This window comes from Onychostoma macrolepis, chromosome 20 (genome assembly GCF_012432095.1).
Source record: "Onychostoma macrolepis isolate SWU-2019 chromosome 20, ASM1243209v1, whole genome shotgun sequence".
Taxonomy (NCBI): domain Eukaryota; kingdom Metazoa; phylum Chordata; class Actinopteri; order Cypriniformes; family Cyprinidae; genus Onychostoma; species Onychostoma macrolepis.
Window position 1 is genome coordinate 13,273,053 of NC_081174.1, and position 18,431 is coordinate 13,291,483.

The following is an 18,431-nucleotide window of genomic DNA, read 5'->3' on the forward strand; positions in this document are numbered from 1 at the left end:
CGGCTGACTGCAGTGATGCCCACAAGCAGCACTCTCCAACATAAAGTGACAGCTTGTCGCTCTCATTATACTACCATGTGCTATTGTGCTAAGCAGGCTGCAACACACAAACATCCCCACTTAAAACGGTTGCAAAGGGGAGGAAAATTTCCGGAAACTTACCAGGAATTTTTGGGAATTGATTGGAAATTTGGGGAAATTTATAAAACTGTATCATATACAAACATAAATATAAACATTTAGTTTGATCATAGCTCACATGCATGCAAACTAATACAAATTTTAAAAATGGCATTTTTTGGGGGGGGGGGATCTGTGATGCTTTTTTCAGGATTTATTGATGAATAAAAACTTATGAACAGTGTTTATTCAAAGTAGAAATCTTTTCTAATAATATAAGTCTTTACTATTGCTTTTTATTAATTTAACACATCCTTGTTGAATAAAAGTATTAATTTATTTAAAAAAAAGAGAAAAGATACTGACCTCAAACTTTTGAATGGTAGTGTATTGTTAAAAAAGGATTTCTATTTTAAATAAATGCTGCTCTTTCTCTTTTTTATTTTATTTTTTTTTTTACTCTTTATTCATCAAAGAATCCTGAAAAAAGAATCACAGGTAATTAAAAATTTAATACAAAATTTGTTTCCAAAATTGATAATAAATAAGCTTATTAGAATGATTTTTGAAGAATCGTGCAACACAAAAGACTGGAATAATGATGTTCAAAATTCAGCTTTGCATCACAGAAAACTATTATTTTAAATTGTAATACCAGTAATACTGTGCAATGCTAATGTTTTGATCTGTATTTTTGATTAAAAAAAAATGAAGGCTTGATAAGCAAAAGATATGCAATGTTCAAAAACATTAAAAATGTGTCCAAACTTTTGACCAGTACTGAACTTCTGTATGATAACAGAAAACTGGCTAGCAGAAAGAGCATCACAGCTTGAGCTAGCTAGCACATGCCTTACAAATTGTCAATGAAATAGTGCTAACTCGCTTAGATTTTTCATATCTGATTTACTGGCTAGCTAGCTACTGTATAAACACTTTTTGGTATTTACTAGTTAAACTTGAATCCCATAGATCAAATAAATTTAGAATATCAAAACTTAGATGTAGTCTTTGGGCTCAAATGCAGCAAGTGTGTCTTCAGAGAAGATGAGGGGCAATCCCCCTCTTAGGTGACTAGAGGGGATTGTGTGTGGGGGGAGGGTCATTTTTAGACTTTTGTTTTATTATTAACTCACCTAAATGTTTGTTCAGTCAGTATATTTGTTTTTACAATGGTATAGCCTAATTTAGTTGCACAGTATATTAGACACACAGCACAAGGAAGTTTTAAACATAATGTAATTTACATGAATATTACCAAGATGGACATTTTGATATTTTGTGTGCAGGATTTAAGAAATGATCTGTGCGTGTTATGGAGGAAAGCACAGTGCATGTAGAGGGTGTGGCCTCAATAGCCCTGCAGTAAGCAATGTGCATGTGCTTGAGCAATGTGTAGGGTAGAAATTAAACTGGAATTGCATTAAATCTGATTGTTTTATAATAAGATTATGCTGCAAGATTTTTTCTCAACTACATTTAAGTTCCCAGTTCCTGCATTAATTCCCATGGAAAGTTTCCAGTATTGAAAATTCCTGGAATTTTGCAACCCTACATCCAACTGACCTTAATTCAGTATTTTTGTGTGGTTCTTCAGTAAAAATATCTAAAGTTAAACATCCTTAAAATAAGATAGATTTTCTTGAAATATTGTGTAAGACATTTATGACTTTTAAATGTAAACCCCATTTAAAAAGTCAAAATATGTTGGCGCCGACAGCCCCGTGGTCAGCTTGCCGACACGGCGCTTCAGTCAACTAACTGTCCTATCAAAATAAAGGCAAAAACCACCAAAAATATAGGTACACTGATTTTGTTTTTAGGAACATTTTTACTGGAAAATGTAAGATTAACCAGTAATTTTTTTCCCAGTAAAAATATCTGAATATCTGAATACTACTTTCATTATTTTAAATAAGTTGTTAATGACTTTTACAAAATTTTGTTAGGCATATACCTTAAAGAATAAAACAAACAAATGAATAAATTATTTTAGTAAGTAATTAAGTAATCTGCTAGCAGATTTATAAAAATATACTTAATTTACTCAGACACCTTAAACTCAAAATATTAGTTTCCAGGTATAGAACATTCCCAGGAAAAGAACATTTTATTAGAAAATAAAAGGAAAATTGATTAAAAATTATGTTGACATTTAAAAATGAATCTAATAAAATGTTGCAAGGTCTAACAAAATCTCACTGTTCATCCAGATTGCATTTCCTATATGCAACCATTTGACAAATGTGTTACATCATTTTTTTTTTTTCCCAGAAAGTCATATTCACATTAAAAAAAATGCACTGTCAATTCAAGTTTGTGTGTATCTGTGTTAATGCAATTTTTACCACAAGGCTGAAAAATGCAACACTCAAAATAAGATTTAGAGTTCTTACCTCTGGTGGTCTCATCTTCAATGGGCTGCTTGAAGACAGTGATGTCTTTAAAAGTGCAGAGGAACAGGACCACCTTATCGTTCTCATTCCTGATGGGGGCCACCTGCATGTAGAGCCACACAGGGGTTCCTGACAGCACCAGATGAACACAACGAGAGAGGAGAGAGGGCGGGATGAAAGGAAAGTTAAGTATGAAAAGTGGTACGTGAAAAGAAGCGAATTGAGGGTTTAAAAGAAGTCATGACCAGGAGGATAAAAGACATGGATGAAAATGATGAGAATTGTGAGGGAAAGTGAAAGTGACAGAGAGGTTAAAGCAAGGGAAGGAGTAGAATAAATGATAATGAGATTACCGTGGCGAATAAAGATTGCAGGAGAAAGACAGGAAATGAGAAAAAAAGAGGGAGACAGGAAGATCATTGAGACCGAGGTTCTCGGTTCACCCGTATGAGAAATATACTGTGTAACCCGTGTGCCTAATGGGTCATTACATCTGAGCTTAACAGGACAGCTTTATCTTATAGAGGCTACATGAGGAGATTTATCTTTATAGTAGCTGCATTAGAAAAATTCAAGAGCGGACAGGATGCAATTGTGTCCAAAATGCAAGATGTCTCGAGGTGTAAATGATCTAATAACTCAACAAAGTTGGTAAATTTTTAGGGATGGGCATGAGTCAGTCATGATCATAAATTACATGACTGGTAACAGAATTCTGATAAGGAGAGTAAGGAGATAAGAAGAGCACGCACAGACACGACTCAACAGCTAAACCGAGTGCAACTGAATGGAACAGAACACAGGTTTTTCATACCTTTTAAAATAACTGTTTTTAACTTGTTACAGCTTATTGTCACACTGTGGGATCTTAGTTGTCATTAACGTCAGACTGTATAAACAGTCAAGACATACATAAGAAGATCTGTTGGAATTTTCCATCTTCAATCTGCGATGTGTTCGGTGACGGTGAGCTGCATTTATTATAAATGCAGAATTGAAATAGTGACTAGCAAAGAAAAACAATCTTCGGCATTAATTTTGATAATGGCTTGTATTGGTACAGTCATAATCCTGTGAAACTTTTTTGGCTGTTGACGTTAATAACGTGTTTTAAAGTCAGAAATAATTTCACCACCAACAACGCATCTAACATTCCCTCTGACTTTCCATGCTCCCTTATGAAAATTAGCCATGGTTTTACTACGAATAAAACCAAAAATCATGGTTCTTGTAGCCATGGATGGTATCCACAAATTAACCATGGTTTTGTTACTTCAAAAAAATAATTTACAAAGAGGTATTAAAATAATATTTTTTGTGGTTATAAAATCAGACCTAAGCCAACAACAGCTTTTATTATTACTTAAAATGCATTATATAAAACAATGAAGCAATAATGATTGGTTAATTAATTATTATATGCACTGTAAAAAAAAATAAAAAGTTGAGCGAACTTAAAAATATATATTTTTACCAGCTTCAACAGATTTTTGAGTTTGCTCAACTTATTTTTGTGGAAGATTTGTTGTATAAACTTAAAACGACAAGTTGAGAAAACTCAAAAATCTGCTGAAGATGGTTGCCTTAAAATTTTAAGTTGGCTCAACTTTTTTTTTTTTACAGTGTGGTTTCATTGAATAACACTGTTAAAATACATAACGTAATACAAAATAAACTATTTATGTGCATTACATATTATTACAAATGTCTGCAAAGGGAGCCAAAATGCTGTTACACTTACAGGACGATCGAGTCCTTTAATACTGACCAAACATTTAATTCAAATATCCACTTAATCTTTCATTTTTGGCCAGCGTTTTGCGACAAGAAATGCTACAGCCTCAATAATCTCTTACAACCCTTACAAAAATCAACCACGGTTTTATCGTAGTAAAACTGCTTAGTTTTCTTTTGCGTGATTTCTGAATGCTTGAGAATATAAAATCAATCAGACAACTGTATTAATAAAATAATAGCCATAGGTAACTGTCTAAAGCAACAATTGTAATTTGTAAATAATACAATTGAATTACAATTTATTTATTTATTTACTTTTATAATTTATTAAAGTTCTATTTTGACCCCTATAGTAGGTGTGTTTTTTTTTACATACATAATATTTGGGGGAGGGGGCACAACAATATAATTCTGCTTAGGGCACCCATTTGGCCAGCAGCCCTGGTCACTGAACATGTCAAATTAGCGATCAAAGAGTACAAATTTCAGCATATCAGAGGAATCTTTTAGGATTTAGGCCAAAATCGTACAGTGTGCACCCAAGCTTTATGTCAAAAACAGACAACAGAAAGTGAACCACAGGGCAACCAAGCTAAAAATAATATAAATATAAATAATATATAATATAACACAATGTAACAACCAACCTGAGAAGAATAAATGACTTAAATGCTCAAACCTATTTCAAGTAAGACACTTTTTTCACAAAAGAGGGGAGAAAGTTTTTAGAGAAACATAGTGGCTCTTTTGCCTCCCCTTAGCTTGTTAGGATTTGTTTCGACTTCAGATGTGTCTGGCCTTGCCAATCAGCAAGATTTTTCATTTGCGATCTGGGACAGGAGCTAAAAACTGAGCCATAAAACCGGACACTTTCTGCTGGCTGCATTGACGTTCACGCTGTGTTTGCAAATGAAGTGGATTAGTGAATTTTTAATGTAACATCCAGGCGCACTTTTCAATGAGCAGGTTTTGTGCTGCTTGATACAGTGCCTGTATTTAAAAGAAGAAAGTTCAAAATAAGCCTGTATTATTTGAATACCAATAAAATGGGGTCTTAATATTTTTTTATCACCTATATTTTGATTAACTTAACACAGTGTAGCATTATGATTATATTTATAGCAATAGCCAAAAATACATTGTATGAGTCAAAATTATTGATTTTTCTTTTATGCCAAAAATCATTAGGACATTAAGTAAAGATCATGTTCCATGAAGATATTTTGTACATTTCCTACTGTAAATATATCAAAACGTAATTTATGATTAGTAATATGCCTTGCCAAGAACTTAATTTGGACAAATTTAAAAGCGATTTTCTCAGTATTTTGATTTTTTTGCACCCTCAAATTCCAGATTTTCAAATAGTGGTATCTCGGCCAAATATTGTCCAATCCTAACAAAGCATATATCAATGGAAAGCTTATTTATTCAGCTTACGACTGGTTACGACAGGGTCACATATAAGAAAAATGAAAAATTTCCATTCATTTCAGGAATTAATTTTCCTACATGGACACAATTGCATCTGTACTTTCACTTTTCTGCTTGATGCAGCAGGCACTGCTAAACAATCGTAGCTGGGAATACTCACTGTTCTTCTTATAGAGCAGCACTTCAAAGCAATTGGACTCATAGTTATCAAAGGTCTGTCTGACTTTGTCTATTGTCTTCTTGTCTGTCAGCTCGCCGTACATGAAACTGCCGGGGGGGATAGAGAGACAATGGATGAAAAAAGGTTGTGAGAGTGAGAGAAGTGGGTGGGAAAGGGAGAAACAGGTGATGAAAATGAGCAAGACAAAGAGAGCAGAAAAAGAGAGTTAGAGGAGAGTGCACACCTGTGTGGCACACACATCCGCCCAGCAAACTCTACCTTGTCTTTCACTGTCAGTTAATTCACAGAGTGTGCACAAGGGGGAGTGGCTGATGACACAGGCTGTCAGTTACTGCAGCCGCTCTATTTAACATGTGGAGGCTGGACAAACAGTAGACACTGAACCACAGTTCCGACATGCTCTGCCCTTAAGGTTATGTAAAAGGAAGGAAACATTAAATTTGAAACAGTTTAGGAGAGCAGCAAAACACAAGATATTCTTGTGTTTTTAGTGACTGAAGTTCTCGTAAATGTTTGCAAATAAGGTAGCAACACTGGGATTCAAAAGTCTAAGACCACATTGAAAATCTGACTTTAGAGAAAACAGTTAATGTAAAATATTATAATTCTGCTCTATATCAAAATATTATAAGTCACTCATTAAGTAGATTTGTGACAATGATCATGTGAACGCCTCTGTACAGTCCTTAGTTCATGCTGCTTGAGCGATAATGTCATTAAAGGGAGAAATACAGTAAAATCTAAAATTCATGTTCATTTTCTAATTCAGCTTTTCACTTGTTTAGCTGATTATAAAATTTGGACTGAAAATGTGCATCAAATTCAAAACATGCCGAATTGGTTTCAGACTTTTGGATAATACAATTTAATAATGATAACAAACAAGACATTCATAAAATTCTTTAACATTTTATAAAATATAAATTAGATTTAAAAATCAAAGACAAAAATGTTCAATACACAATGACTAAGCTATAGATTTTGGAATTGACACAAGGAAGAGGTAAGACATAGGATGAGTGTGGTGGATCTTTTTATGCAGTATATTCATATATATTGGATATTAATATATTGCATATATAATGGGTATATTAATATTTCCCATTTTTCAATTTCATGACAATATTACAATGTGAATGTGGTAAATTACTTTTTTATTTTTCTGGTCACGCTTTATTTTAAGGTCCGGTTCTCACTATTAACTAACAATTAATTACAACTTTTGCTTTGATAAACTACTAATTTGCTGATTATTAATAGTTAGTAAGGCAGTTGTTAAGTTTAGGTATTGGGTAGGACTAGAAATGTAGAATATGGTCATGCATGCTTTATAAATACTAGTAAAGAGCCAATATGCTAGTATTATGCATGCTAATAAGCAACTAGTTAATAGTAGGAACTGGTCCCTATACTAAAGTGTTACCATTTATTTTTTTATTTTTTTTAATTTAGCTCTTTATTTCCATCTTTTCCAATCATGTTATAATCAAAGTAGTTTAAGTTACTGAGCACTCAAACCTTTTCCTTTCTCTATCTTTCTCATCTATTGTCCATTTCTTTAAGTGGACACCGGAGGACAATTCTCTACACGCGAGTCTCATAATGTAGCGATTTTAGCAAATTACTACAATCAGGACTGGGTGACTTTGAAACCTCTTTAGCATTGTGCTAAATCCCCCAGTTTACTTGTTTTGCATCTTATTATCATTTCAGCTTCCATAAAACTAAAAATACAGAGGTAGCCTAATTATGGTGCATTTGAGTTTTGTGGCCCTAAGCTACTCAGAGATTTTTAGTATCAAATCCTCACCCTTATTGCTTTAGCTGACAAAGGCTTGTGCCAATTCTACCTCTAAAATTCCCCTTGAATCCTGAGTCAATCTGGAGTCATATCACAGTCTGTAGGCAGATCCATATCACTGCATGTAGGCAGAGCCAAATCGCTGCAGTTGGTATTTCTATTTCTACTCCGATGATTGGCACCTTACTGAGCGCATTTAGAGCTAACAAGGTGTTCAGTGATGGCTCAGGAGAAATGCGCTCTCTGAGTGGCTAAATAGCGCATGCAGATTCTACTATGGCTCAACACAGCTGAACTGATGTGAGAAGTGTGCTTTAGCATGATTGCTAACTCAAGCAGAGTGAGAAAAATGACACTTCTGTCCCTAACACTTCACCAAATCATTAGCGAAGCATCCTCACTTGACTGATAAGCGAAACTAGCAGGAGAAAGATAGAAAACAATACTAAATGATCAATCTCTGTCCTTCCTCTACTTCATATTCTGCATTGCATCAGTTTAATAGATTCAGCTTCTGCTATCTGAGCATAATCCCTCTGGAAATGTTTGTGAGGCTTCGTTTTCGGATCCAAAATAATGTAATTCCGTGAAAACACATAATTTAGTTATGATGCACACTAATGCATTTTTGGATCCTGCATGCCTTAGCCAGAAAAGTTGTGAATATAAATTTAAATCACATCACTGCCTGTCCTTGACTACTGAATGAGGACAGGGTAAAAATAGACAGGTGGGAGAGCCACTCACCTGCAGGTGCTGCTCTTCTGCATGACCTCTGCCCTGTGGTATCCAGACAGCTTGCAGAATCCGTCATTACTGTAAACTATAGGCCACTCCACGATTTGAGCGTTCCCCAACAAGAAACTTGTCTCTGCCATCAAAAATAAGAGAACGCATTTATAAATGTACATAAATAACTAGTACAGTATATGTATATGCATATTTAGTGCTCGTATTATTGTCTGGCACATCAGTTTAACCAAATAGTATGGAATGAATGGAATTAAAGCACTTTCTTTGGTTTAACATGTAGATGTTTTCTTGAAAGCCTAAGATCTCAGAAGCATAATTTATGAGAACAAACAGAACCGCTGTAGGGAAGAAAGAGAGACAATCACATGCTAGTAGCATGACCCTGTAGAGCTTTTTCTCCATTGATGCTATTCAAAATTTTTGCAAGCAACATTAAAATATTTTCTAAGTCAAGACATTCCGCTCTGTTGTTTATATATACACACTATTCTTCAGAAGTTTAGGTTTGGTAAGTTTGTTTAAAAGAAGTCTCTGCTCATCGTGGCTGCATTTATTTGATCAAAAATACAGTAAATCGAGAAACATTGTGAAAACATTGTGTAGAACTGTTTTCTATTTCAGTATATTTTAAAATGAAATTTATTCTTGTGATGCAAAGCTGAATTTTCAGCACCATTACTTCAGTCTTCAATGTCACATGATCCTTCAGAAATCATTCTAATATGACGATTCGCTAGCATTATTTTATGTTGCAAACATTGTGCTGCTTAATATTTTTGTTAGGTTAAACCTCAATACTTTTTTTTCAGGATTCTTTAAAGAATAGACAGATCAAAAGAACATTTATTTGAAATAAAAATCTTTTGTAAAATTATAAAAGTTTTTGCAGTTATTGTCACTTTCAATTCAATGCATCTTTGTGGAATAAAAGAAAGCATTAAAAAAAAAAACTTTCGAACAGCAGTGTATATATACATCTTATTTAATTTATCAAATATATACTAAATATACTAACTACAAAGCAGCATGTGGTGGCTAAATTTGCAAACTAACTATTTAACAAATAAACTGCATTAGTTTTTGTAGCTGTGTGAGTGCAAAATAAAATAATAAAATAATGAAGTAAATAATTATATAACTATAAAATAAAACAGCACATATAACATTTAGTCTAAAGGTTAAACACTTCCTTTTCAGTGGCAATTTGTTGAAAAGAAAGAAAAAAAAAAGAGACTTAAATCAAGCCCTAATTTGTACTCCATTTGTGGAAACTGCCTTAATCAGTTCATGCTTCCATTTGACAAATTGAATTGCAATGCAGTCTTGACATCAATGTAATTGATACACAGTGGTCTAGCCATAGCAGGTGGGTTAAAGACCTTAACATTGTTCCTGCCATTAAAAAGACTCATCCTCTCCAGTCTTCATTAGTGTTTTAGTGAGGCTAAAGCCAGCTGACTTCAGCCTCTCGACGCAGGTATAAAAATAGCAAGGCAAAGAGAACATTACAGCACCGGAAAGAAATCAAGGCACAAATTGTTACAGAAATGTCTGTGACAATACAAATCCTTACACACCCACAAACAGAATCATCTTTGCTCACACACACACACACACACAAGGCTTTTATAATGCGGCAGAGCTACAGTTCTTTCTGGACACATGCAGTCCCCCCTGAGGAAAAGAAAAAGAGAGAGAGAGAACGTGGCATTTGACACAGCCATTAAAAAGGTGGCCACTTCTCTCCTTCATTGAATAGTCTCCATTATCTCTCCTCCTCCTCCTCTTTCAGTTTGCCTCCGCAGGACCGGCTGAAAGGAGAAGCGGAAAGGATAAAGTGAAGTGCTGTCCCCTTGAGGAAGGAGAGTTGAGACTCATTACAGTGGTCTCCATGCCATGGCCCCTGCCCTCAGATCAGGGGCCAATTGCGAGGAAGTGCTCCCTGAGGATGCAAAAGACCTAGATCCTGTTTGCAGATCGGGGCTCGGTGATATGATGATCATATAATGCTCTGTCACTGATGATATATCACATTCTTAGCCAAGACAGCACGTTCAGACTAATAATGTCTCTGCTAAGAAGTCAAGTATTAATAACTAATATGGAAAAGGAGTTCAGGCTACAGTCACATCCACAGCATAACCACAATACAGGAAAGTCTAAGTGTTGTAATGAAAGTCATTATAGTTTAGATGTTTTTAATTACTTGTTTCTATTGAATTTTTTTTCAAATTTAGTTATATTTCTAATTGTTTTATTTACTTTAGTATTCATTAGTTTTAATGGAGCCTCTAAGGGGACGTGGTGATGGGGGGAAAAATAGTATTTCCATGATTTTCTCTAAAAAAACTGTTTGCTCGTAGCAGGGCTATTATAGTTGATAAAAATGAAACAAAATCTAAATACATTTTTTTATTTATTTATTTATTTTTTTTAAACAAGAAAAGTTAACTGAAATAAAATGTAATATATACATACATATAAAAATAAAAGATGTTTAATTTGATGTACTGAAATAACTCAAACTTAAGCTGAAATAAAAGTTAAAATCTATATGGACATATCTAAAAAAAAATGTAAGCAAAAACTCATAAAAAATATTTTGTTAAACAAAAACACACAATATATTAATAAAACAAACTAAATTAAATTGAAAATCGAAAACTCAAAATATTAATAAAAGCTATAATAGCATCTATAACACTCTTTCACAAAAACATAAAAATAAAATTTTTGCTCCCATCTCATGATTTTTTCCCCCCATCATCATGTCCATCAATCTGTTACTACTAATAATACATATCAAAAACTAAACATTCATTTGTGGCCTTTTTATTGTATTGTTTTTACAGTTTGGGACATTAAAATTAATTTTAATGCAGTTTCTGTTTTTCCCAGTACTGTTTTTATTTCAGTTAACAATAAGAACACTAGCTGTAATAATGAGATCAAATATTTATTTAGAATTAAAATTTATATGAACAGAAATTGTTGAAACATGTTTCAAAATATCTTTTGTTAACTACACCTTTCAGAATTCAAAGCCTGCTTTATAAAGTAAAGCAATACACAGACAACACAGATCCACCTCAAGGCAAAAAGAGCATCCATTTCACAGGCCATGAGAGGACACAGCTGTTTTGTCTGGCGGCAAGTAAAATCAATGGAATATTGAGACTAGAAAGACTTTAATCTTTATAATCTCACTTGAGGCAAATTAACACTCAGATTTACCTGTGTGTCTCTCTTGAATTACTCTTGTTGTTTTTAAGAGCAGCTCATGTCAGCTGATACAGACTTTAAATAGCTCAAGTGGTTAAGCTCAAGTTAACATACACATAGATCACACTTCCAGATCCACGTGAAGCCTAAGGCAGTCCGTCAGCACTTTATGTGTATTATGGGATGCTGCCGAAAGCTTATCGTCTAAATGGTGAATAAGAGGCATATTGACAGCGATGAAAGACTTAGTGTTGTGCGTGCCAACCCCACGTGGGAGGCCAACAGACAGGTGCTAGGCTGCTCTCCACAATTCCACAGCAGCGTGTTTACTGGAAAACATCTCACATAAGCACTCACATGGACACCTTTACATATATACATTGTTTTCTTCCCCCTTTACTTGCCCACTCACACAAACCCATGAAATAGCTACATCTTCTTTTGCATGTTGTAAAACATGTCAATGCAACATAATAAAATGCAATATGAAAAGAAATTGGGAAATTGGGAAAGATGCATTGAGATTTTTCAGTTCAGTTTGCACTGCGTGACTTTAAAAAAAGTGTTAAGTGTTCACTAAATGCAAAATGTTCAGCCAATAAACAATTAGTAACTTTATAAGGTCCAATTATTTAACATTAGTTAATGCATAAACTAACAATAACTAACAAAGAGCAATACATTTGTAAGAGTATTTATTAATCTTTGTTAATAGTTAATAAAACTGTGCAATGTTAGTTCGTCTTAGCTCAGGTGTATTAAAAATATTAACATACAGTACATCTTGATTTTGATCATGTATAATGTTCAAATTAACATCAACAAATATTAATAAATGCCTCCCTATGTTAACTAATGTGTAACTAGTGTTAACAAATGAAACCTTATTGTAAAGTGTTACCAAAAAATTTGTCAAATCAACTACAGACTTCTTGTTTAACAATTTATTAATACTATTTAATTGTCAGAATTTTCTTCATACACATAATTGATGTAAATTACTGTGAGAAAGAGAACATCTGGCAAGGCAAAGAGTTATTAATATCGTATGAAATAGTTTCAATTAGAAATATAAAAAACTCAACACACAAATGTTACTGGCAGTAGCAAGATCTAATCTGACTGGTTGCCAACTTCTTTTTCTGATATATATTTCATTAAACATGCTCTTAAACGCCACATTAACACACGCTGTGGTTGGTTTCTTTGAATATCAGTCAGGCGGTCTTATACTGTTTAAGTTTTAAGTTCTTGGTCACAAAAAGTTGCAACTAGGACCAAGTCCTGATCTTATGCCTCACGCCAAACATCTGACTAGGCAAGACTAAAATAATGTCGACAATCAATAAACCTCAGTGTGGGAAAAGATGATCATCGCACAATGAATAACTAACAGCAATAGCATAAAGTCAGCAAAACCCAAAACAATACACTATCCGCACAATTTATTCATGCTGCAATGCATTATGGGAGCTTGCAAGTCAGCAACATTGTTCAATATAAATCTGTTTGTTCTGACGACTCTCTCAGGCTAGTAGCGACATTCAGGGGGAGTATTATTGGTCTCGCATGTGTTTTTACATGTATTCAAAGTCATTCACATTTCTTAGAAGGCTGGAAAAAATGTAATTCCTTGGCATTTGCAACGCAGAGAGACAGGCCATGATTCAGATTCAAAACTTTCAGGTTTGACAAAAGAGGGAAGTAGATTTATAAATTGCTCTGATTATTAAACCCTGTGCGGAAGAGTCTCTGCTGTCAGACAATTTGTGACCTTTTCTCTGGCTCCATCGCCTCTCGCTGTCTTTCTTTATCTCTCTATAATTCTCTATTCAATTACAGCGTGACACTTTGTGTGTGTCAGCATTTGACTCCATTACTTCCAGCAAGAGGAGAGATGTCCATGGCGTGTGCATTAGGAAATAACCACTGCCAATCTCCAGCCGAAGGTCCTGCCTTAAGTAAACGGCTTTGAGGATAGTTGTCGATTCAATCTCAAGCGCACACTTTAGAAATTCCAATAGAGAAGGTTCAGACAGGGGCAGACAAACTTTGAGATTTCCTGAGGGATAATATGTCACCTTTAATAAAACACATTTGTCCAAACTGCCAAAGGTTTGCTTCAGATTCAAAATGGCTCATTTTATTATGATTAAATGCTGTGAAAACATCTTGCCTTGCTGACTTAGGATCATGCCCCAGGCTATTCAGGTGGGAAACCCCAATCTCATGAATCATTCACTGCTTTATCAATATGTGGCGGTTTTTGAGCCTGAGAACATATATGTTCCAAGGTTTGGGGTTTTGGGGTCCAAAAGATTTCAATTTCTGAAAAAAAGTTAGTTTCCACAGAAAGCAGCACAACTATTTTCAGCACAGATAATAATAGTAAATGTTCCTTCAGCAGCAAATCAGCATATTAGAATAATTTCTGAAGGATCATGTGACACTGAAATCTGGAATAATGGCAGATGAAAATTCAGCTTTGTCTTTACAGAGATAAATACCATTTTAAAATATATTCACATTGAAAACTGTTATTTTAAATTGCAATTATATTTCACAATATTACAGTTTTAACAGTATTTTTGACCAAATAATTGCAATCTTGGTGAGAAACAAAGACCTTTAAAAAATCTTACTGAGCTTAAATGTTAAATAGCCTAGTCAGGATATATATTTTCCCTAACTTTTAAAAGGTTAGTGTGACATATTTGAATTGGACGTGCACCACAAATGAGTTTATGAGTCATATGGAGCATTTTATAATATTTTATGCTGCTTTTTGGCCTTTTTGGATCTCAGTAGATCTAGTCCCCATATAATTTACTGGGTATATTCTAAACAGCTTCTACAAATCTCATTTTGTGTTCTCCAGAAGAAAGTTTGGAATGGCATTTTGTTTTTTTACTTTTTTTAAACTTTTTTACTTTTAGTTATATGCTAATTCGTCTCCATCAGCAGTAAAGATGAGTGAAATCGAAACATTTTCATACAGCTATCCAGGATGGAAACACAGAGATGGTACAAACCCACAAATACATGGAAATCCATCAAACAGCAAACTGGACTGGACTGACAACACAGAGATGCTGTAGCAGAAAGACCAGAGAAGCCTGAACTTTCTGAGGAGGCTGTCAGAGAAGTTCTACCAATCTTCTAGGCTAGTAAAGAAAATGATGGTGCAACTGGAGTCTGTAACAAATGAATCCCCAAGTAAACGCTCCTATAGGTCTGGTGCCATTAAGGCAAAGAGTCTTTCCTGCACTCATCTGCATGTTACTTCTGGCGGTCACTGCAGTGAGAAGTAATGACATTGAACAAGCACAAACATTCTATTTTTGGAACCATTAACATAATGCATTCAATTCTTTGTCTGTGTATGTGATGCTATAGCATTGTATGTGTTCTTGCACTGTCTACGTGGAAGTATGTTGGTGCACCTGCTTCTCGGTGACAGGGTGACTACAGGGAAATTGGAAGAAGAAACAGATCCTATTAAGATAAACCTATATTTACACAGAGTACACCATTGTTAGTGCCTGTAATCTTTGTGAAAACGATTTTCTGTTGGCCGTTATGGATCCTAAGCATGTTAGAAAAACAGACTATTTTCAGTTTAGATACAAATCAGATACTTGTTCCCTTTGGTATTGAACAAAAAACACAACCAACTCTCTGTTCTGGTAACTGTGGTTAACATAAGATAGTACTTCCATTACATCTGTGGCTTTCTAATCTGCATTCTTATCTCCTCACATGCTTTTCTGTTCTTTTTTTTTTTTCTCTCTGGCAGTAGTCTTATGATCTCCTTAATGGTATTTTTGTACTATTGTGATATGTGATTCTCTCAAAAGTTAAATTTTACCACACAGACTCTACTTTATCGATTCTTCTAGCTTCCCTTTCATGGTTTATTGCTAAAGTATATGTGTGTTCTCTGTCTCATTTATTTTATACTTCTTTTAACTATACTTTATCATCCCTTTGCTGTGCTTGTGTCTTTTTTTCTCTTTGAGAGTATGTGTAGCGTGCTTGTACACCTTACAATGTGACAAGCGTTACAAAAGAGCACGCTGAGGATGGCCGGGGGCAGCCATGCTCAGACGAGCCATGGTACATTGCATAAGCCCCATACGCAAATGAACAGTTCTAAGGAGGTAGGAAAAACAGAGAGAATGAATGAACACAAAAGTGGGAGAAAATGCTTAGCACATAAAATAATAAATAAAATATATAATAAATGAAAGTAATTTAAAACATAATAAGTGAATGCTGAAACATACTATCACATAACTAATCAATATATATGCAATTTTATCCTCAGAACTGTCAGCCTTAAATGCTGGTACAGTATTAGCTGTCCTCAATATAAAAAATAGCTTTTAGAAATCGTTTAATTTCCCAGTCAGTGAGAACCCTGCTGTCATTGATTAGCCAAACATCAAGCTGACTACAAAAAGCTTCTCCAGCACATTAAAACTCAGCACAATTGTTTCTCTACTTACATAAGAAAATTGGAGGGAAATATGCACTGCTTTTGCTGTTCTAACAATGATGTGTAAAGGTAAAAAGCTTTATGAAAGTTGACTTTGTTTACCCCCCAGCTGTGTGTCTCGATTCCCCTAAGTGGGCTGGAAAAACTCAAACAAACTCTACTGTCCGCAAACAAAGGAGAAGACCTACAGGGAGGTGCTGGGTTGTAAATGAGGGACAGAGACACAAAGCCTCAGAAACACCTACATCATTTCGACAGCTGCACTCGTGAAAGGCTTCATTATTTTGAGGTGGACATGCTGCGTATGACGATATAAGAGGTATGCGAAAAACAAATTGCTTGAACAATTTAAAATCTTGCCAGAATTATGCTCAGAGATTTGATAATTTTGGGCTATTACATAATTGATAACAATTCAAAGTTTTGATAGCTTGGCTTATTACACCCCGTTCAACTTTCGTGATTCAAAGCGTGCTGGTGTTTTGGGGGTTTTTTTTATCCTGTTCTTTTTTTGTAGTCAAACCAAACCATCTTTCTGAAAATATTCTTTTGATACCTTACTATCCTACTAACTTCATAAAGACAACATAAAAGACCTCAAAGAATCCAACTGAGATCCTGCCAAACTCTCTCCAGTTTATCCCATAAATCGCACAGTGCTCACATCCTTTATTTACCATCTGCACACTATTGGCTTATTATAGCTGCATAATCAGATTGTAAATAATTATCAGCTCTTCAATTCTAAAACGTTCCACAAGGAGAATTTTGGCATGTTCATCATCAATACGTTCTCTATTCTTCACTCCCAAATTTAAATTTGTATCACCGTCAGCATGCAGCCTCCGTTAGAGCTGGCAGCTCATTGGCAGCATATCGGCACAGGCTTTAGATACATTTTTAAATGTACCTTGGTGAAATTGTGGTAAGGAAGAAGACACTAACCTGACACTAACCTTGCCTTTTAATTACATGCAACGTCTCATTTTTATTCTTGACACGCTATACTGACTCTTCCTGACTTTGTCTTTGACTTGTGCCTTGTACTGACGGCTGTAAAAGTGCTCAGTCATCCAGATACAGAATGCATGAACTTCCTTGTAAATTAGTTATTTAAAAAGCCTATGACAAGAAAATAAATGTAAATTTAAACGCAAGAATCAATTATCCAGCCCATTCAGATTCAGTCAGCATATTTGAATTAGTAATGGGATGAGGGGAGGATGTCCAGAAACAATATGAAATCTGCTGAACAACTTTATCTGCACTAGAATTCGAAATTCTTCCACTCACTGCATCGCTTCAACATTAAACGATCATCACAGTGACAGAAGAGCTCAGAGAATACACATAGCAGCATCTCATTACTACTATGACTGTGATTAGGATTTATAAAAAATAATGTGGAGACTTATTCTCAAAAGATGCAAGCTTTGCGTCAGATTTAGTAAAGAGTGTGTGGGTGATCCAGAGACCCTCGGAGGTCAGAGAGCTGCCCACGGCAAATGTCAGGGCATGGTATTATGAGCCGAGAGGGTACCACATTAAAAAAAAAAAAACACTCAAACACACGCACACATAGTTCATTAGAAACAACTGTCTGATCTCAATGTATACACAAAAACACCCAAATTTATGTCTTTAACTTTTATGTTTGTGTTATGTGAAATCGAGTGAAAAGATATTAACAGCTTTTGTTGCAGTAATCATGTGTGACCTCTGCTGGTGAGGTCCTTTAACACAAACTCATACAGAACCTGTGGCAGATTTACACGGAAATTGCATGTGACACAAAATGACTCTGCAATTCACGCCACAGGCGACAAGCCTTCCACACATGAGAAGATCCACAGCGAAACAGCCAAGAAAAACTGCATCAGCTTTAAATTAACTTTTGCTAGGATCAAAAATAAGAATTTAACATGATAAACTGATGATTCTAGAGCCTCTTTGACTGTTCGGATAATAGTAACAATAATACAAATTATACTAATACTATTTCAATTACTACTATTAATAATAATAATAATAATATAAATTGTTTTAAAAAAAGTGATTACACAGCATAAATAAATTAAAAATATATACAAAATAATAATTTATAACAGTCACACATCAATTTAACCACAATAAACTTAAAGTATCAGATTTAATGTTTGGTTTAAAGTTTAACTCAAGCAAGCAAGAAAGGTGGGTTGTGCGACTCCAAAACAAAAAGAAAAAAAAAAAAAACGCTATAATAAATGTTATATAAATGTTTCCCCGCGTGAGATTCATCCCGAGTGTAGG

The 18,431-nt window shown here is 34.6% G+C and overlaps 1 protein-coding gene across 1 annotated transcript in view; it reads right to left on the reverse strand.

The window, feature by feature from the left end:
- The window catches only part of kcnh5a (potassium voltage-gated channel, subfamily H (eag-related), member 5a), a 98,240-nt gene that overhangs the window by 78,920 nt on the left and 889 nt on the right, over positions 1 to 18,431 (reverse strand). Inside the window, exons 2-4 of the mRNA XM_058754954.1 lie at positions 8,417 to 8,540; positions 5,848 to 5,954; positions 2,517 to 2,645 (exon numbers count right to left, since the gene is read on the reverse strand). Of these exons, the coding sequence (XP_058610937.1) occupies positions 2,517 to 2,645; positions 5,848 to 5,954; positions 8,417 to 8,540 (360 nt within the window). The remainder of the gene's footprint in view (positions 1 to 2,516; positions 2,646 to 5,847; positions 5,955 to 8,416; positions 8,541 to 18,431) is intronic.